The sequence below is a fragment of the Heteronotia binoei genome, chromosome 7, assembly GCF_032191835.1.
Source record: "Heteronotia binoei isolate CCM8104 ecotype False Entrance Well chromosome 7, APGP_CSIRO_Hbin_v1, whole genome shotgun sequence".
Taxonomy (NCBI): domain Eukaryota; kingdom Metazoa; phylum Chordata; class Lepidosauria; order Squamata; family Gekkonidae; genus Heteronotia; species Heteronotia binoei.
This window is the reverse complement of record NC_083229.1, coordinates 94,754,756-94,776,134: the sequence shown is the minus strand read 5'-3', so window position 1 is coordinate 94,776,134 and position 21,379 is coordinate 94,754,756. Positions and strand designations below refer to the sequence as shown.

The 21,379-nt window shown below is 41.5% G+C and overlaps 1 protein-coding gene across 1 annotated transcript in view; it reads right to left on the bottom strand.

Annotated features, from left to right (window-relative positions):
- The window catches only part of DOK6 (docking protein 6), a 278,299-nt gene that overhangs the window by 104,461 nt on the left and 152,459 nt on the right, over positions 1 to 21,379 (bottom strand). The window contains exon 3 of the mRNA XM_060244066.1: positions 17,193 to 17,307. Within this exon, the coding sequence (XP_060100049.1) occupies positions 17,193 to 17,307 (115 nt within the window). The remainder of the gene's footprint in view (positions 1 to 17,192; positions 17,308 to 21,379) is intronic.

Sequence of the window (21,379 nt, the reverse complement as noted above, 5' to 3'; positions counted from 1 at the left end):
ACACAGGACACTTGATTCATTTGGTCTGTGAGGCCACAGGTTTTTTTTAATTGCTCATGTTACAGAAAATAAATACTTTGTGAATTCATTTCATATTTTATTATTCAGTGTGTCAAGTAATTTTTTTAAAAAAAATAAAAGCCTTAACAATGTCCTCTGGCCTTGGAAATCAAGGAGTTTGTCCATCACTCATGTAATTTCACATGAAAGTTACTGTGATTTAGCAACTGCAATTCTAAAAGAAACATTTATCTTCTGAAATGTCCATGTGGCTTACTATATATAGGTTCTAGCATTAGAAGTATCAAAACAAGAATTCCCAAGTATAAATTGAGGATATGTAATAAAATTCTAGATGCTCCTGTTGTTTCAAATTTTGTTGAATTCAATTATGCCCTTGAAGACAAGATTTTTGTTCTTTATAAATTAAATCCCCATCCAATTCATCAATTTCTATCTATTATAATGGTGTTCTTTGACAGATACAGGTTAGGAGTAGTGGTTAGAGTAGGGTTGCTAACACCAGCCTGAGAAACTCCTGGAAACATTGGGTGCAGCTTGGGGAAGGTGGAGTTTGGAAAGGAATGGGAGCTTCAAAGGGATGTGGTACCATCAAGTCTACCACCTTCCAGGCTAGTATTTTATCCAAGGGAACTGATTTTTGTAATCTGGAGATCAGTTATATTTCAGAGAGAACTCTAGGCACTACCTGGCAGTTGGCACATCTAGATTACAGTGTTAGACTATGACTGGAATGTTCCATATTCACATCCCTCCCTACTCACTGTGTAACTTTAGGGCAGTCACTCTTTCTCAGCCTCAACACCCTCACAGGAGGACTACTTGTGAATAGTGTTCCCTCTCAGCTGAGTTAGTATGAACTAGAGCTCACAGTTTGTTAGTCTCCGGTTCACACACTTTTGTCTTAGCTCAGGAAGGATGGCCCCAGAGCAAACTAATTTATGCAGTAGCTCACAATTTTAATGCCAGTAGCTCATGAGATATAATTTTTGCTCAAAAAACTCCACAGCTTAGAGGGAGCATTGCTTGTGAGCCTAAATTCAGGAGAGGAAAATCATGCACACTGCTCAAAACTCAATGGAGGAAGGCCAGGACTAAAATGTAGACAGATTAGCAGGTGGTTGGTAATATGGATGGGTACAAACTGCAAAAATGCCAAATCACACACCGAACCATGGACGCATATGAATCAGGAGACTGACTCACAAACCTAATTGGTTTGTATGGGTTTGTTAGCCATTTAAAGTTTAAACCCCTGCTTTCTGCTCCCTAAGAAAGGCAGCAAGAAGCAAAAAACAGGGGTATAAATGGCTCCAAGCCATTTTACCCTCAGCTTTCTGCTTGTTGTGGCTTTTGACAGTGAGCAAAAAGCAGAGAGTAAACAACTGGGAGGCTACCTGAGAATGATTTCCTCATTTTGTTTTCTTCAAGAAATTCGAGAGATTTACAATTTGGGCCAGATTTAACAAAAATTTAACAGGACCTCTTCCTCAAAGTTCTCTATAAGATATGCAACCTACCAGGACAGGACAGGTTTCCCTAAATTATTTGCTTTATCAAGGTCCTGATATTGGGAATAAATCAGATATTGGAAAATAAATATTTAGGGAACCATCCACATAACATTGTTATGCTTTGCAGAGAAAACAGAAGCTATATATCTTAAACCACAATATAAGAGAACCAATGATGCTTTGGGAGAATCCCAATATCCACTTAAACAGGACAAAATTATTATAGTTCAAATACTAAAAGACAACAACCCTGAAAAATAGCAAACTAATTTATAATCCTATGCTACTGGCAAGCTTGCACTGAACTTTTGTTGGGGCCTGTGGTCCATTGTAGAGTTCTGTGTTGTTATCAGTTTCAAACCTAAAAAGCTGTTGATATCATAACATTAGGTACACATATTTTTAATTTAAAAAAACTCAGGATGCTTCCAAAGAAATAATAAACCATTGAATTTCAATAAAAGACATTCAAACATTATAGAACAATAAATAAATGAAGACCAAAGAAATTAAGATCCAATTACAGAACGTGTTTAAGCAAATCACAATTTCAGCAGACTTCAGTCTAATGCTGAAAGGCTAACGATTAATAACAGGAAAAAAAAAAAACCCTAAAATGGGCAACTTTGAGTATAAATTTTTTACACAGCAAGAAAGCTAACAAGCTTGTTGAAACTTAGGCTCTGATTGTTTAGGAACATTTTGTACAACACAGATAACATGAGAGGCCAAGATGACAAACAAGGGCCTTCAGACAAAACTCTTATTAACTTGGCTGGGAAACTCCAAGTAAATTTAGAGGTGAACCCTGGGGAAGCCAGGGTTTAGGAAGCAGGGTACAATGTCATGGAATTCAAAACAGCCAATTACAGGGGAACTGAGCTCTATTGCCTGGAAAGCAGTTGTAAATTCTAGGAAATCTCCAGGTCATACCTGGAGGTTGGCAACTCTAAATTTTGATCCCATAAGTGAATCTTTTGAACAAAGGCAGATAAACACCTTTAAGAAATACCTACAGCCAACATAACAGAAGGTTCCAATAGCGGTCTCTGTATTTTCAAGGGAGGGGAAAACAAGAGAAGGGTATACTTTCCAAAAATGTTGGGCATCGATTCATATAACCCATGAAATTTTTACAACTGAACCCCTAACCCAACAGATTCACACAGCACAGAGCACAGACCTATGATTTCCAAATAACCCCTCTCTTTTGAGGAGTTTTGAACTGACAGTTAATTATAAAAAGCTAGTTACAAGCAAACATTATTTTCTAATAGCAAAAAACCTACAAGGAATCCTTAATTTCAGGAAGTAATCAATTAAAATGGTTACTGCTTCAGAAAAAGAATTCAATGGAAAATTAGAAAGGACCCTTAATACTAGTATTGAGAATAGTTTGCCCTAGCAGCAAAACCATAGATATATGATTCTTAAAACACACATAAGTGTATTTCCAGTTGCACAAACCAACTTTTAAGCACAAATATCTAGAATATTCTTCCTTTTAATTGCCCAATAAGAGCACAGCAGTTGCTTACAATAACATCTGCTTTCTTAAACTTAAGCATGATTTTAAACAGAACAGACAGAATTTAAACAAAATGAATTGTGAACAGAATAACAAATTCAAAAATTCCCTTCATTCTGTAAAATTGGTTCGAATCATGAAGAAAAATATTTCCTATAACATACCCTAATTTATGTCGCTTTTACAGTTTATTCAAAACACTGAAGAACTCTTTGCAAGCTCTAAGAAATCATTGCTTTGAGCCTCTCTCACACACACACCCCACAACATATGATATCTAAAAGGTTGCACTAACTGAAAACTGCAAGCAGGCTTAATAAACACTATACACAAATAGACAATGACTTAGGGTTTATCACCTTACTAGGGCCTAGGGTTTATCACCTTACTAGGGTCATGTAATGCTTAGTGTAAACTCAGAAACTCTGATTAATATGACCACCTTGTCTCTTAAACCACTAGTAAGAGGGGGGATGGAAGGAAAAGGGGATCAGGTACAAGAAGGAACTGCATATTGGAGCATGAGACTGACCACCAAGACCATAAGCCACATGCTCCAGAAACTCTGGGAAGGCTGAGCTTTTCTTGAGGTCGCAGGCTCAGCTCTGGGGAACATGCTTGTTCTCTAAATATTCAGCATCAATGCATTCACACAACAGAGCTCCAAAAATACGCATACAAGGGTTTACACTGGAGGCACAGGTACAAACCTAGCCTTGGCACCTGTGGGGGGCTGTGGTGGAATTTTAGTGAGGAGACTTGAAGATTCATGTATACATCAATTTTGTTCACGTGTGTTCACTGTTAGAAACTTTGGTTCTTTCCCATGACCCCCTGCAGCACAGTTGTGTTGTACTGTCTCTAAGTACTGTGTCCTAGAAAATAGTTTATATTTTCTTTATCACTGGTACTAGCTCCAAAGTCTAAATATTAGATTGCCGGGCTCTGCAGCAACTTGTTAAGTGTTATTTGTCTAACAGCTTCCTGACCCACTGGTATAGATAATATACACTTGAAGAAATGCCAGAATAGTCTGGCCCTCATAGTATTGTTTTAACTAAGTCATAGTTCATGCCTAACTGTATGGTAGGTTTGAGTTTTATCAGATATGTCAGATGTTCATCACAGACCTGACTGACGGTTACATTAGCTCCTACGGATGGAAAAAGGTACTTAATGTGTGATTTTGTTCTTATTCCTCGACATTCTGAACCAACTCTCTTGCTATGGGTGTTGACTCAGAGCCACCAAGAATATCCTTTATAAATGTTTGTGCTCAATGTTTAAGTACTGAATTCTGAATTAATGTTGTATGCTGCATATTAGATTTTTATATGTTTGGAAGGTTTTCGTGTTATGGTCTTAATGTTAATAAATAGTTTTAACTTTGGTTAGTTTTAACTCTCTCTTTCTCAAATTATGGGGTTCTTGCCAGTCATCCCCCCCCCTCTCCTTTACTGAACCTGGTGGGAATGGGAGTCCTAGGAAAGGTTTCTATATTCCAAAAATTCCCTAACACTAGGCAAGTCAACATTCACCAGCATAGTGGCGTTATCCACTACAATAGAAACAAATCTGTTCACTGTGATGCTGCATAAATGCATGAGATTGTGGATGGATATCTGGAAATCTTAGACAGCTGTACTTAAACATTTCACAAATTACTCATTTTAACTAAGTTTGAGGTAAGCTGCTTCTAAATTAATATTTCAGCAATGGTGCAATATTAAGATAATAGCAGAAAACAGTCTGAAGCAGTGTTCTCTATTCATTTTCTTGGAATGTAGGTTAGCTCTTTGGGGGGATTTGTGAAGGTATGAGGCTTATTGTATAGTCATGTGATTTGTGCAGCTCCAAGTCTCCTCTGAGAATAATGTACATTTAGAGACAGCACACAAAAATGACATAAATTTATATATGGAATTTAGACTATTGACAGATGATGTATGAGTGGCTGGGCCTGCAGAGATTTCAATGAATAACATGGTAATTTACTGCACCTAACCTGAAATACCAGGTCTATTTTTCATTTTCTGTTTTCTGTCACTGTTGGTCTCACTTGCAGTTGGCTATTTATGTTGTAGACGCAGTACATGTAGCTCTAAATAGATTAATCACTTCAGGATTTTTCTGAAATGCTGCATCCATCATGGGCTGAATGCTAAAAATTACAGGTATATTTAATGTGAACACAAAATATAATACATAGTAATCTTCTTATACTGGGAAGAAGGGTGCAAATTCATTTGCCCAGTGGAGCAAACTGACTACGTTCAGCAAAAGAGCTAAACAGAACAATGTGTGTCTTACCTGCTGCCATCTAGGACTATATAACTTCTTGAAATTGTAGAGGAACATGCACTAAACATGTATGGTGTAAAACATGCTACATATGCTATGTAGTATACAATATACATCCGACAAATGTAGAGATATGCTGACATGAAAACTGCACTGACAGAAGGCAGCATGATATAACTCAGTCTCATCAGATCTTGGAAGCCAAGCAGGGTCAATACTTGTATGAGAGAGCTCAAAGGAAGCCTCAGCAGATCATTGTTTCTCTCTTGTTTTGAAGACCCCTTGCTCAGGGTCATCATGAATCTCTTATGAATTACTGACACATATGTATGTCTGTAAAACTGCATTGTAACATTACTCTGAATGTGTTAGAATGTCATTTTACATTTCTTTTTACATGACTGAACTGACATTTTAATATGTAAACAAATTATCTTCGGTTTTCCTTTATGTTTTGCCCTAGGTTGTTCAAAAATGCTCCTCTGACACCCTCAGCATCCAGCTATTAGAAAGTACACTTCCAAAGGCATAATGCAGACAACAGAACATTTGCACCTACCATGTCAGGCTTTACTCCTGACACCACCTACATATTGTGCATTCAGGACAATAACAAGGTAAAAGTAGTCCCCTGTGCAAGCACTGGGTCCTTACCGACCCATGGAGTGATGTCACATCAAGATGCTTTCTTGGCAGACCTTTACAGGGTAGTTTGCCATTGCCTTCCCCAGTAATCTACGTTTTACCCCCAGCAAGCTGGCTTTCCAAGGTAAGTAAAATGAGTACCCAGATTGCTGGGGGATAAAGTGTAGATTACCACCCAAGACAATACAACCAATGAAAAAACTAATAAGGAATCATATTGAATTCTTTTAACTTAATGGTAATTCAGTAGGGTTGCCTAGGATTGCCAGGCCCCCCACCCTTCGTCACCAGTGGGGGATGGGAGATAGTTGCCAAATCCAGGTTGAGAAACTCCTGGAAATTTGAGGATTGTGCCTGGGGTGGATAGAGACTTCAGTGGAGTACAATGCCACAGAGTCTACTCCCCAAACTTATCATTTTTTCCAGGAGAACTAATGTCTGTAGTCTGGAAGTGAACTGTAATTACGGGGAATCCCCATGTCCCACCTGGAGGCTGGCATCCCTACCAGGAATTATCTTTAATTCTTGTTCTAGAGTAGCTCAATACATTGTTCTGGTTCAGATGTAATGGTTTGGCCATGCTGTCTCTTCTCCTGCTCTGATTCAACATTTCTGAATTCCCCAGTCATGGCGAACAATAATTTGTCATTATAACCAATCTAGAAAACTACTTCTTAACATTTACCTGAACTACAGTTGTAATCTGTGACTTCAAATTCTAGGTCTGCTGAACAAGAACAAACTATAATTTGCTGGTCTGGATGTAAATCTTTCATGGATAGAAATGTGATTCAAATAGAGTCAGGACTATGATAATTTGGCAGAAAGTGCCATCATGTTGCAGCCAACCCATAGGGTTTTCAAGGCAAGAGATGTTCAGAGGTGGTTTGCCATTGTCTGCCTCTGCATAGCAACCCTGAACTTCTTTGGTAGTCTCTTATTCAAATATACTAACAACAGCCACCCTGAATTAGCTTCTTCAATATGAGACCAGGCCCGTAGCTACGAGGGGGCCTATGGGGGCACAGCCCCCTGACTGCTAGGCAGGGTCTCCTGACTTGGGGCCCCTAACCAGCCTCCAGTGACTCGGCTGCATCCTTCTCCATTCTGCCGTCATCATACACCTTTACTTCTGCTTGCTTAGGGGACATGATCATACACAGTTGCTTTTGCTTGCTTAGGGGCTGGAAGAAATCGCTGACCCCTCAGCAAGCAGAAACAACTGAGCACTTTTGGAGCCCAGGACTGAGAGTTAAGCTCCGTGTTGCTTCTGCTTGCTTAGGGGCTGGAAGAAATCTCTGATCCCTCAGCAAGCAGAAACAACAGAGCACTTTCAGTGCCCAGGACTGAAAGTTAAGCTCCGAGTTGCTTCTGCTTGCTTAGGGGCTGGAAGAAATCTCTCAGCCCTCAGCAAGCAGAAACAATGGAGCACTTTCAGTGCCCAGGACTGAAAGTTAAGCTCCCTGTTGCTTCTGCTTGCTTAGGAGCTGGAAGAAATCTCTGACCCCCCCAGCAAGCAGAAACAATGGGGCACTTTCAACGCCCAGGACTGTAAGTTAAGCTCCACGTTGGGCTAGAGGGCACCTGCAAGAAGAGGCTGTTCTGGCCCTCAAGTGGGGCGACAGAGGTAGGGGCGGATGGCTCCATTGCAGGCAGGGCAGGGCAGGGTAGGGTAGGCTGGCGCACACAAGTGGAGGTCCCAGCTGCACTCCGGGGCTGGGGATCAGTGGAGACATGATGTTCGCCTGCAGTGGTTTTCTGGTCTGGTCTCGATGGCCACCTGAGTGAGGGTGGGAGCTGCGCTTGGGCAGCCTCGGCTTGCCCTCTGACAGGAATTGTAGGTCTTGTAGTCCCAGAAGTCAGTTGTGACTTGGTGGCGCCTTCCACCTCCCCCCCCCTTGTCCCACTGGGCTTGCCTAGCTGGATCATACTACAGGTAAGGGCAGGACTGTATGGCATGTATCTAAACCGCTGAGTGGCTCTCCACCAGAGCTGCTGGAAGAGGGGTGGAAAGGGATCACCTTGGGGCAGCTGTGGGGAGGGGGGAGGCTGTATGGCGGCAAGCTGGCAGCTTTCCTCCTCAGCAGTGGTAGGAGAGAAGGCCATGGAGGTTGGGGCCGCTATGTGCCCCCTGAAAAAAATCAGGGCCCCCCAATTCTTAAAACCCTGGCTACGGGGCTGTCTGAGACTGATAAGACACTTTTACTATCCAGTATATAATTTGTTACTACTATATTTTAAAGAAGTCCTGACATAAAACTTTAACTTCATATCAATAACTTGAACACCCTTTTTACAATATAACAAAAAAAAGCTATATTCTTCAGAAAGCACAATTTCAAAACAATATGAATAGTATTTTATATGCTGACTACATTTAGGCAGTTTATAATTAGGAAAACAACATCACTACAAAATACCATACTTGTAATCTTTTAATCTAGACAGCATACATATGTAACAAAAAGGGATTGGCTCCAGCAAGCCATTAGAGGAAGATACTTCCTGTCAAGAATCTTTTCCACTTTCCTCTCCCTCATGTAGTTCCATATGATCCCAGGAAAGTTGGTTCCTGGGTTTGTGAAACCTAAGTGGAGTTAAGTGTTGATATTTTAAATTTCCAGAAATGTTGAAACCACAAGATGGGAAAACCCATTTTTTTCCTAAAAAAAAAAAAAAAGAAGAAGAGGATTGTGACTGGGGTGGACAGAGATTTCAGTGGAGTACAATGCCACAGAGTCTACTTCCCAAACTTGTCATTTTCTCCAACCCAAAAATTTGTTTTAAAGCAAAGCAGGAAAATTTGGGGGAAGAAGTGAAAAAAAAACTTCCTTGAAAAATCTTTTTAGACTTAGACTGATTTCGTACTCAGCTTACCCCACTGTCACATTCCTCTTCTCCGCGCAGCGTCCTTCAGATTTCCCACTATCTGCTCCGGAGCTGCAGCAAACATCGCAGTTTTCATGTGGCAAACAGAAATTGGTTTTTAGTGGTTTCCATTTGCCATGCGAAAACTGCAATGTTTGCTGCAGCTCCAGAGCAGATAGTGGGAAATCCGAAGGACGCTGTATGGAGAAGAGGAACGTGACAGCGGGGTAAGCTGAGTGCGAAATCAGTCTTAGTGAAATGAATCTTAATGCAAGGCACACAAAGTCATTAGTTAACAAAATGGGGAAAACAGTTTCTTTTTTAAAACAGTTCCATTTTTTCATGGGCTTGCACATCTCTAGCTAGGTGAGCTGCAGTGAAGAGAGGTAAAACGACAAGACTGACCTTCCTGCTTCTTTCATCCATGTGAGTAAGCAGATCACTGGATGCAACACAGAGAGTTTAATAACTCAGCAGCATCTACAGTGATAAAACAATTGTAAAAAGCTTGATGAGTATTTAGTATAAGATTTGGTTCAAAAGTCTGCCAATGGCAGACACTTTCATAAATGGAGAGAGTAGATGATTTCCACCATTTTTTTCCTTTCCACTTCTAATCCACTGTGGATCAACCAAAGCCAAATTTTTGGGGAGATTACAGTCTGAAATGAGAGAGAAAAGTTCCACTATCAGTGGATCTCCACTGACAGTATTTTGGATTCAATTCATCATGATTGTTGTAATGTGTGAAACAAAAAATAGATTAAGATATGCAGCTTAATGTTAAAAATGTCTGTCCTCTTTAAAATGGTAAAACAGACATTTTGATTGAGAATTGCTTTATACATTGCATTGAGAATTACTTCATACATTGAACTAAGGGTCTAGTCTTCATTTTCTTTTTGAATTAGTTGCTTTGCTGAAAAAGGGGAATCACAGTCTAAATCAGGGGTGGCCAAACTTGCTTAATATAAGAGTCACATAGACTAAACATCAGATATTTGAGAGCCGCAAGATGTGAACATCAGATGTTTGAGAGAAGGAAGGAAGGAAGGAAGGAAGGAAGGAAGGAAGGAAGGAAGGAAAGAAGGAAGGAAGGAAGGAAGGAAGGAAGGAAGGAAGGAAGGAAGGAAGGAAGGAAGGAAGGAAGGAAGGAAGGAAGGAAGGAAGGAAGGAAGGAAGGAAGGAAGGAAGGAAGGAAGGAAGGAAGGAAGGAAAATAGATGGGGAGGGAGGAGCAAGGGACAGGTGAAAATAAACCAACATTAACTTTAAATGCATTCTCCAAGCTGCTGGCTGGCTTGGCTTGGAAAAGCGATTTAAAGAGAGAAATGCCTTTTTCAAGCTAGCCAACAGGGTGATAGGGGCTTTGATAGCCACACAATGTGTGTGAGAGCTTGCGGAGGCTTGGGATAGCCGACTCTCAGCAGCTATCAACGAGATTCCTCCATGGCGTCCTTTTCGTCCCCGTTCACGATTGGCTCTGCTGTATACCCCGGAGTTGCAATTGATGAAACAGCTTCTAAGACAACTAGAGAGACAGTGGCGACATACTCATAACAAAGTGACGAGAACATCCTATAGGTTATTTATGCGGACCTAGGAAATGGCAGTGCTGGCCACAAAGACGGCTTACTTTGTGACCTGGATTGTGTCTGTGACCTCACGCCCGGCACAATTATTTAGTATAATTTGGTCATTAACAACCTTGTCACAAGATAAACCAAACGCCAAGGAATTGGAAATAGGCTGTGAGACTTTTGTGAGTTTTTTCTCAGATAAAGTCTCATCGCTCTGCCAGGATCTCCCCGCCACATTTGATACAGTCAGTGAACTTGAGGCACCAAGCACATCCTCTGGTCCTTTTTTAGATTCCTTCACTCCACTGGAAGAAGTCGACAGGATCCTTGTTACTGTGCGCTCTACCATCTGTGGGTTGGATCCGTGCCCGACTTGGCTGGTGAAAGCCAGTCAAGCAATGCTACATGAACCATTACATGTGATTATCAACAGATCCCTCTATGAAGAGATCTTTCCCATACCCCTTAAAGAGGCTGTTGTCCGCCCCCTCTTTAAAAAGCCATCTGCTGACCCAGCCGAATTGGCAAACTATTGGCTGGTGTCAAACCTACCCTTTTTGGGTAAGGTCATAGAGCGGGTTGTAGCAGCTCAGTTACAGAGGTTCCTGGATGACACTTTGGTGCTGGATGCATTTCAGTCCGGCTTCCATCAGGGTCACGGGACGGAGAGAGTTCTGGTTGCCCTCATAGATGACCTCCTGTGGCATCTGGACTGAGGTGACTCAGCAGTACTGCTATTAGATCTGTCGGCTGCATTCGATATGGTTGACCATCAGCTACTGACTAGCCGCCTTGCCAATGTGGGGATTCGAGGGTCTGCCTTGAAATGGCTGGCCTCTTTCCTCCAAGGTCAGGGACAAAGGGTGGTGATAGGGGAGGAATCGTCCCAGAGACACCCATTTATATGTGGTGTGCTGCAAGGGGCAGTTCTATCCCCGATGTTATTTAACATCGATATGCGTGCCCTTGCCCAGATTGTCAGGAGGTATGGGCTTGGGTGCTATCAATATGTGGATGACACCCAGCTCTATTTGTTGATGGGTGGCCAGTCTGGCTCCGCCTCGGACAATTTAGAGTCAGGCTGAGTCGACTGAAGTTGAATCTGACGAAGACAGAGATTCTCTATCTGAGCCGTGGTAGTCCAAGAAGGAAGATTCCCTTGCCGGCCTTTGACGGGGTGCCGTTGATACTGGTCCCTAAGGTTGGGAGCTTGTGAGTGCTTCTGGAGCCCTCTCTGACTATGGAGACCCAGGTGGCAGCTACTGCCAAGTCTGCCCTTTTTTCATCTACAGCAGGTACGGCAGTTGGCCCCTTTCCTGGAGCACCACGACTTAGCAATGGTGATCCATGCTATGGTCACCTTGAGGATAGACTACAGTAATGCCCTCTACATGGGGGCTACCTTTGACTCTGACTCGGAAACTGCAGCTAGTGCAGAACACTGCAGTGCAGTTGTTAATGGGGCCCCCTCGATGGAAGCACATTCAACCGGTGCTGAAGAGCTGCACTGGCTGCCTATTGTGTACCGAATCGGTTTCAAAGTGTTGGTATTGACCTTTAAAGCCTTATATGGCCAAGGACCTGTCTATCTAAGGGACCGCCTTTCCCCATATATATCCCAGAGAGCACTGCATTCAGGAAGTCAACATCTGTTATCCATCCCCGGACCAAGGGAAGCCAGATTATGCTCTACAAAGGTGAGGGCCTTCTCTGTGGCAGTGCCTATTTCATGGAATGCACTCCCAGATGCCACGAGAGCCCTGCAGAATCTCTCCCAATTCCACAGGGCCTGTAAAACTGACCTTTTTCGGCAGGCCTACAGTAACTAATGCGGGAGGAGCTGCCACTGTTATGCCGCTGAATACTACCATCCATCTATAAGATACCTAATAAAGCAATTACAGAGAATTAAGAACTAAAATGAAGCTGGACCACCTATGTAGGAAATTTTATAGCACCATTTTTAAGTTTAAATTATAAATTGTTTATATGTGTTTTGATTTTATAATTATAAGGTATTGTTATTGTTGCCTTATGACTGTGAGCCTCCCAGAGTCCACATGTGGAGTGGGCGGCATAAAAATTTAAAGTAATAAATAATAATAAAGCGCCACATGTGGCTCCCAAGCCGCAGTTTGGCCACCCCTGGTCTAAATGCTTCCATGAAGACACAACTGGTGTTCTTGTATAAGTATTAGAATTCAACATCAGTATGTGTTCTGCTCTTATGAACCACTGTCATGCTATAGCACAGCTTTCGTGCAAAAAGACAGCTATGTGGTTGTTCTGTGAATGAGCAGCTACATAAAATAATTATTTAGAGCACATAAACAGAGACTCTTCTATGGATTCCTAATGCCTACCAAAGTATGATAAACTCTTATGTATGAAAGCTCTTACTTCCCATTCATACAGCATGGTTACACACGTGCACACTAGAAGTTGCTAATCCAACCATATTGTAACACATGCTTGACAAACATTGTGGAATTTTGACAGGCTGCACTTTTACAAGAGTCAGCAATTAAATCCAAGCAGCTGCAAAGCTGAACTTCTAGCTGTAGAGTTTTACTGAGATTTTTGATTTCACTGAAAATGTTGACAAATACAGTATTTCTTCCTATATTTTTACATGAAACTAAACTAGTCCCACTTGCAATTTGTTTAAGTAAGCAACTAACAGTCCAGAAGTCAGATTACAAATAAATTAAAATAAATAATGAATTACAGTAAGCTGACAGCTAGAAAAAAATGTTGTTGTTACTAGATGAATGTCATGTATTAGAAGCAGGAGAAGTCCATATACATCCACTTTAGTGCAGTGTCAATTGCAAAAAGTTAATTATTTATTTGCTTTATTTACACCCAATTTTTCTTCCCAGTGAGGCCTCAAATTGGCTTACAGCTCTCCTTTTTATTCTCACTACAACACTATGAGGTGGGTTAGGTTGAGTGTCTGTGACTCATGGGTACCCAGCAAGAGTGGAGATTCAAACTTGGGTCTCTCATATCCTAGTCCAACATCCTAACCACTGTATCACACTAATAATCCTATGCAGAATTACTCCAGTCTAAATACACTGAAGTCAACTACAATTCCAGTTAATGCAAGGGTAGAAAGTTTCCACTTTCTTTCTCTACTAGGGCTTCCAGGTACAATCCTCACACCAATGGGGGGATTTGGGGAGGGGTGGTCCAGGAGTGGGCAGGGATATCCACAATGCAATGATGTCATGTGCAAATGCCATCATTGCATTAGTGATGTCAGGTGGGCAATTGTTTGCTTTCTGGGCAGGCCGACGCTAGGGGTTCTGCCGCTCCAGGCAGACCCCTGCATCGTGCCTACTGCATTGGGCCCCACCAAACTCCCTTAAGACAGTTCATTTCGCATGCACGGTATGATGACATCACTAGTGACGTCATTGTGCAGGGCAGCAAGTGGGAGGAGAGCGACGGATGGTGCTTTCCCTCTCTGCCGCCAGGCTGCTTTCAAGCCGAAAGCGGCCACCACACTCTTCAGAGGCTTTTTTGGAAGACTCCGAATAGCACGGTGTTTTAGTGGCGCCTGGCTGCTTTCAACCACAAAATGCCCTGGCACCACTAAAATACTGTGCTATTCGGAGGTTTCCAAGGAAGCCTCCAAAGAGTGCAGTGGCCACTTTCAGCTTGAAAGCAGCTGGGTGGCGCTAAAACACCGTACTCTTTGGAGGCTTCTTCCCTGGAGGGCGCCACTCAGCCGCTGAATTCTTCAGAGACTTCTAAGGAAGCCTCTGAAGAATGCAGCGGCTGAGTGGTGCCCTCCAGGGAAGAGGCAAGGGGAGTAAGGGGACACTTGGTGGTGTCCCCAGGTGGGGTAGCACCCTAGGCAGCCACCTACACTGCCTACTCCCACGCACCAGCCCTGTTTCTGGGCAAACTCTAAGGTTAATGTTTTGCCGAGAAATGACATCACTTCCATGTGATCTCAACACATTGGGGAATTGCTGCATGACATTGCTGTTTAAGGGTGGGGCTTCCCCTGCCAACCAGCTGACTGGCAGTGGGCAGAAGCCCTGAAAATCAGAGGATTCCCTACCCAGACCTGGGATCTGGGAATCCTACTCTCTTCCTTGAAATCTTCTAAAATATCAACCACTTCTCTTGCTCATCTGACCCTTCCCTAAACTGGACAGGACATACCCATTAGCATGGAAAAGGTATCTCATTTTAAAAGTTAACAACTTTCAGGAGATCATCTCCCAACTATTAACTTGCATTAATAAAACCAGTGACTAAGCTATTGGACTACTGATCACCAGTTTGTCTCTTCCTAAAATATCGCTCCTTTTCCCCTCTAGCAGTATGACTCAGCATTACGAGATAAATCAGCTGCAATATTATGTCTGATAGGATTAGCAGCATCCACATTACTGCAGCTACGGAGTAAAGCCTATGATTGTATTCCCTGTAAAATGGGAAAATCGGATGCACAACCAAAGATGCAGAGGTGCTTCATGGTTCCTTCTTGTAACATGCAGCCTGTCTGCTGTGCAAGTTGGAGGCTAAAATAAATGAAGGGGTGCACACATGTGTCCATCTTTCCTTGACCAATACTATTTCTATTTAAAAACCGAATATAATCTCCCATCCACACTAGGATGCAGTGGTGAGACTGACAGAGGGGGGAAATATCCCCATTCTAGTGTTTGCACTATTTGTGAAGGACAAGTTGTAATAGCCTGTAAAAGAGGGACATTTTCTACCTTCTATCTGAATTGTATCAGGAAGACCTTTCTGGTAAGGGTTACAATCAGTGTTCCTCTAAGCTGAATTGATGTGAGCTAGCTCACAGTTTTTAGACTCTGGCTCACACATTTTTGTCTTAGCTCAGGAAAAATGGCCCCAAAGCACAGCAGCTCATAAGGTAGAATTTTTGCTCACAAGACTCCACAGTTTAGGGGGAGTGTTGGCTACAATCCATAATAATGTTATTCCAATAGAGAAGGATATTACAGGTGGGAATGTGTTTCACATTTAAAACATTTAGCAAATTGATTAATGGCTCTATACACAATATGATAAGAAAGAATTCAAGCTAAGTTTTACCAAACATAACAAGACAAACAGTACCATATTGTACTCATTCCTACAAACATATCTGAGAGTTTGTTTTTTAATCTGATTTTGCAATACATAGATGCAGAGAGTAGAATAGTAGAACAAAGTAATTTCAGGCAACACTGAACCCTTGCAATTGGATACAGCAACAAATAAGGGCATTGGTTGATGTTTAAGCAAGAGTATATAGTAAATACGTAGCAACAGTTGTAAAGAGCAGAGGAAGATCAACAATAATGGCACAGTGGATCAATAAATTAATCTTTCTATAGGCAAGTTATTCATTTCACAAAGAGTAAAAAGCAAATCTACCCAAAACTATATTCTTAGTATTGAACAGCTGATCTCACCACAAACCATTTTAAATTGAGATTTGATTTGTCCTGGAATTAGGGTTCCCAGCCTCCCACTGGGGGCAGGGGTTCCTGTGATTTTGAGGCCCCCAACCAGCTGGCATGGAGCTGGCTGGTGGGGGGGATCCCCACCCCCGAAGAGCTTTTTTGGTTTCAGACATGCCCAGCACAATGGCATCACTCAGAAGTGATGTCATCATGCTGGGCACATCACATAGGGGACTCTTTAGCATTTGAGTAAAAACTCCATGGCACCATAGAGTTTTTTACCCAAATTATAGAGCATCCCCCACGTGACATGCTCAGTGTAATGACATTACATCCAGGTAGTCATCGTGCCATGCGCATAAATTGCCCATAAGAAACTTTCCCCACTGGGGTTCAGGTAAAACCTGCCAACCCTACCTGGAATATTAGTTGTTCTTTACTGCTTTTATAACCCCTAGATAGGGATGGAATGACCTAGGAAGGAGTATAGCCTTTAGATGCAGAAGGACGCAAAATGTGTGGAAAGCAGAAGAGGGAAGCAGAACTCCCTTGTTTAAGGTGACTGTGATTTGTGTATGGAAACTGTTAAGAGAAGAAGACCTTTGTTCTAAATTGTAAATTTTAAAATTATTGTTTCATGGCTATGTTATCTAATGGGGAGTTCATTTGGGAGACTTCCTGGGCCACCGACAAGAGGAAAAAGATGGACTTTGGGGGTGGCAAACTGTAAAGGGGGAAAAGTGAATTGTTGGAACTTTAAGAGGTCATTGTTCTGTTCTGTTACTAAATTCTATGCTTTTGTTACATGATATGTTAAGTGAAAAGTAGAAATGTTTTATTCATGTCGAATTATTGTAAGATTCATTCCAAGTTCTGCCCCACAGAATCCACAAACTGAGGTTACCCTTTCATCCATGACAGGATTATTACTACCCAAGCAAGGGCCTATAGCAATACTTAGCAAAAATGAGAATTCACATCACTGCCTGTCTTAATAACATCCCATAGGCGTTGTTTACTCAATTTTAGAAGTTGAGCTGAAAATCTCAAGAGCCTTTTATGCAACTGAGAGCCAAATCCAGACAGAGACAAATAATAAACAAGCACCCAATGTAGCTCTTAAAATAGAGGGGGGAACAAAACAAAACATGCAGTTCTACATGCTAAAAAAAGATGTTATGGCACATTCCCATTAAGATAAGGCATCCAATTTAAAGGCTGTATCTTAATCTATCTGAACCATTGCTTCATAAGCAACTCAATTTACTCAAGCTGAAGATGTGGTAATAACTGCTTACCTGACTCACAGGCAAATGTCTTTGACGTCTCATCGTGGAAGATAATTGCCACTGCATGCTTCTTTGTCTCTCGAGGCAGTCTAGTTATATTTTTGATGTTGTGCAACTCAGTTACCTTAAAACGAAGAGATATAAAACTCAGTAGCAAGGTAAGAAGTGGAGCTCCAAATGTTCCACTCTCTTTAAAGGCAGCACATTTTCTGATGATGACTAGATCTGACCTAAGTAATGATTAGCAAATAATAGATGGATGGAGGGATGTGTTTTTGTGTGTGCATGCGTGCACAGGCATGCACAACTGAAATCAGTTTGAAATGATGGGACTGTTTACATAATAACCACTGTGTCATACATGATTTATTTTTCTTACACTTCATGAGAATTTCAGCTGACAAAGAAGATGAAGAAGAAGATATTGGATTTATGCCACCCTCCACTCTGAATCTCAGAGTCTCAAAGTGGCTCACAATCTCCTTTATCTTTCTCTCCCACAACAGACACCCTGTGAGGTGGGTGGGGCTGAGAGGACTCTCATAGAAGCTGCCCTTTCAAGGACAGCCTCTGTCAGAGCTATGGCTGACCAAAGGCCATTCCAGCGGGTGCAAGTGGAGGAGTGGGGAATGAAACCCGGTTCTCCCAGATAAGAGTCTGCACACTTAACCACCACATCAAACTGGCTCTCAAACTGGATAGTCGTACATTTTTATGGACCATGCCCATTTCTTCATTATATAAACAGTTTGTCCCAATTCTTAGATTGGATGATCAGTTGCAAAAGTGGCACAAATAGCTTTTTATATCAGTAAACTTCAAGGCATCAGCATGAACAAAGCAGGTTGTCTCACACATGAGTTAGTATCACATAGATTTGCTTTGATGAAAGCTCCTTTCACTTAAATTGACTGCATTTTATTAACTGTTTGCTATTGGTAGAATGCATCATATTCATAAGATTTATCTCCTCGGGTCATGAGCCTTTGGTCAAAGAAGTTTTTTGAGCAATAAAACCAACAAAGGTTCCAGTTGTTGCCTCCTCCCCCCCTCATGTTTTGTAATTGAAAACACATCAGAAAAGGTCCAAGCAGCTCTTCACTATGATATAATCAGTTGCCTAGGCAAGATCAGAACTTCCCCAGAGGACGCCCCAGAGGAAGCAATCATGGGAGAATTTAGTGGGGGCTATGGCTCAGTGGTAGAGCATCTGTCTGGCATGCAGAAGGTCCCAGGTTCAATCCCTGGCATCTCCAGCTGAAAGATTGTCACAAGTGATGTTGAAAGATCTCAGCCTCAGACTCTGAAGAGCCACTGCCAGTCTGACAATACTGACTTCAGTGGACTATGGGTCTAATTCAGTATAAGGAAGCTTAATATGTTCATTCCCAAACAAGGTAGTTGCAGTGCTTTTGCTTTAGTTGTCTGTGGAGGTTCCAAGAGCAAGGCATCCCTATATTATTTTTAAAATTTTTACAGTTTAACAAGTCATGTTTAAACTGATGGAGTGGTGGGGTTAAATGACATCTTCAATGAAGCTGAATTAGTAAAGGTATACATCATAAGGAACTGCTCTGAATCTAGAAAGTTTGGCAGGACTGAGAAGGTCACACAGAGATGGACACCAAACAAGTATTTGTGATACTTGTTTTAAATGTGCTTTTTCCTTCATCATGAATAATTATTTCTTTAAACAAACTGTGGTGGTGGCAGCAGGTGCCAACAAAACAGAATACATTTGTGTATAGACAGGTTCAAGCAATTTGAATGGGGGCCAAATACCCAATAAAATGTGACGCTGTGACACCAGCAGGTGATCAGGCATCTGACTCCTAACTAACCCAGCCTTATTGGGACCAGAATTATAGAATAATGCAGATCATATCTGGGCTGCTTTCACATCAAGGCTTTCTACAATCCAGTCAACCAACTAGCACTTTTATTTCTATATGACACTGCCCTCAATTTGCGGACAGACATTTAACAGCCTGTTCTTTCCACTAAACAACAAAATGAAACAAGAACAAACAAAAAAAATCTGCTTTATTTTAAACCTGTAAAAATAGTATTTCCTGGGTAGGATGCTATCAGTTTGAGTAGTTTCTAGCGTCTGAGAAACAGTGAAATTGTAGGACTTCATTAAGAGCTAGTCAATTACTCATCAATTACTCCCTCCTCTCCCATAAACTGTCAAACTGATTATATCTTGGTCAAATGACCATAATAATAAAGAACTGACCTTCTTTTTAAATTTGTTGATGACTTAAGACCTAGACCCTGGCAACAATTAGCCAGATAGAAGAGAATCACTTGCCTTTTAGATGGGGGTGGGAATTGCTGGAGACTCTACAAATATGGGGAGATTTTTTAAATCAAAGGTATTTAAAGGTATTGTGTTATTCCTATCTAGCATTACTCATGTTTTTTTCAAAAAAGTCAGAGAATCATCTACATCTCAGCCTGCCTTTTAAGTAGGTGGGTGGGGATTGTCAGGTGTTTAGCATCAAGAAGGGATTGGATAATCATATGGAATAGTGGTCCATCAGTGGCTGTTAGCCACAAGGTATAGATGGAGCACTATGCCTGGGTAGTGATGCTCTGTATTCTTAGTGCTTGGGGGGCAACAGTGGGAGGGCTTCTGTCCCCACTGATGGACCTCCTGAAGGCACCTGGGTTTGGGCCACTATGTGACACAGAGTGTTGGACTGGATGGGCCACTAGCCTGATCCAACATGGCTTCTCTTATGTGCTTATGTGTTTGCAGTTAGATGGAGCTTTTTTTAAAGGTATTCTATTATTTTTTAAAGTCTTTTAATTTTCTCCAGAAACCAAATACAAAAGTGACAAACAAACAAACAAAACCAAAACAAATTAGGATGGAGAGTGCAGCTTCCATATAATACAATAATACACAACCGTATACTTTTGTCACAATTATTTTAACCCTTCTTCACTCTACATACTATCTTCTCTATAGTAATCCACATATCATTATTTACATTTGCATATCCAATCATAAAGCGGTGACCCATTCCATGCTTCATATTTAATTCAGTTCTGTTCACAACATCTTTGGCAAAGAATCTCTTTCTCTCTCTCTTCCCCCCCCTTTCTTTGCTTTTTTTGGGGGGGGGGGGGGATTTAGATCATTTGTATAGACTAGGATTAATTTTAATCTTCTCTTCCTCATCAGCTATGGAGTTTCTCTTAAAACCTTTATCTTTTGTTCAATGATTTTTAATGGTTGATCTATTAAAACTTTCCAAATTATCTCCTTAAACATTCTTCTGTTAGAGGTACTGTAAACTTTCTAATATAGGCTGAATTAACCCTATGTGAATCAACTATTTCTCTATATCCAAGGGCTCTATTCCATTATTACTGCCAATGCATCAATTGATATTTGTAATGAATTTTCTTGTTTTTGTTCTGGAACCTCTTGAGGTCTCAATTTGTAAACTGCCTGTTCCAACTCAAAACCAACTAAACTTTCTTCTTCTGTTTCTTGATTTATCTTATCTACCTCCCACCTTTGATTAGCAACCTTCATTTTAATATCAAGGAATTTTTCAGACTGAGTAAAGCCCATAATTTCCTCTTTAGTTTCGAATATTTGTTCCTGTAACCCGTCCAATTTTGAGTTCAGCCCACCTAGTGTAGCGGGAAAAACCCTATTTATACGTTACCAATTCAGCTGACGCAATCACAGAGACCGGAGACAAGATCAGGAAACAGCTTCTTTATTTAACGTGCACGGGCCCTCTGCACACGGGCGCCAGACTCCCAAGAGAGACTGGGCAACAAGCATAGAAAAATCACAGCTTTTATAGGCCTTCAGAGCCTCAAACATACTTCCTCTTTTCATATAATACATACATCATCATTCCCCATCTAGGCCCCCATCTAGGCCCGATACCCGTTTCTCTTGTCCCTCGTGACACCCTCCTAGTAGGTGTTCTCTGCCCATATTTAGTCATAGGAAAGGGGACTCGGAAGGGGACTCGGTCTTGTTAGTACTGTTACTGGGTGTCACTCGAGGTCACTGTGGTCAGGGCATCCGGCCTTTCTGGTCTTATCTGGTTTCTCCCTATGTGGGGTGCAGGGGGAGAATACTGGGTACATATTCTTAGGGGCTTTCCAGCCCCTTTCCCTTCTGGTAAACAACTCTGACTCCTGCTTCTGCGGTCAGCTTGTAC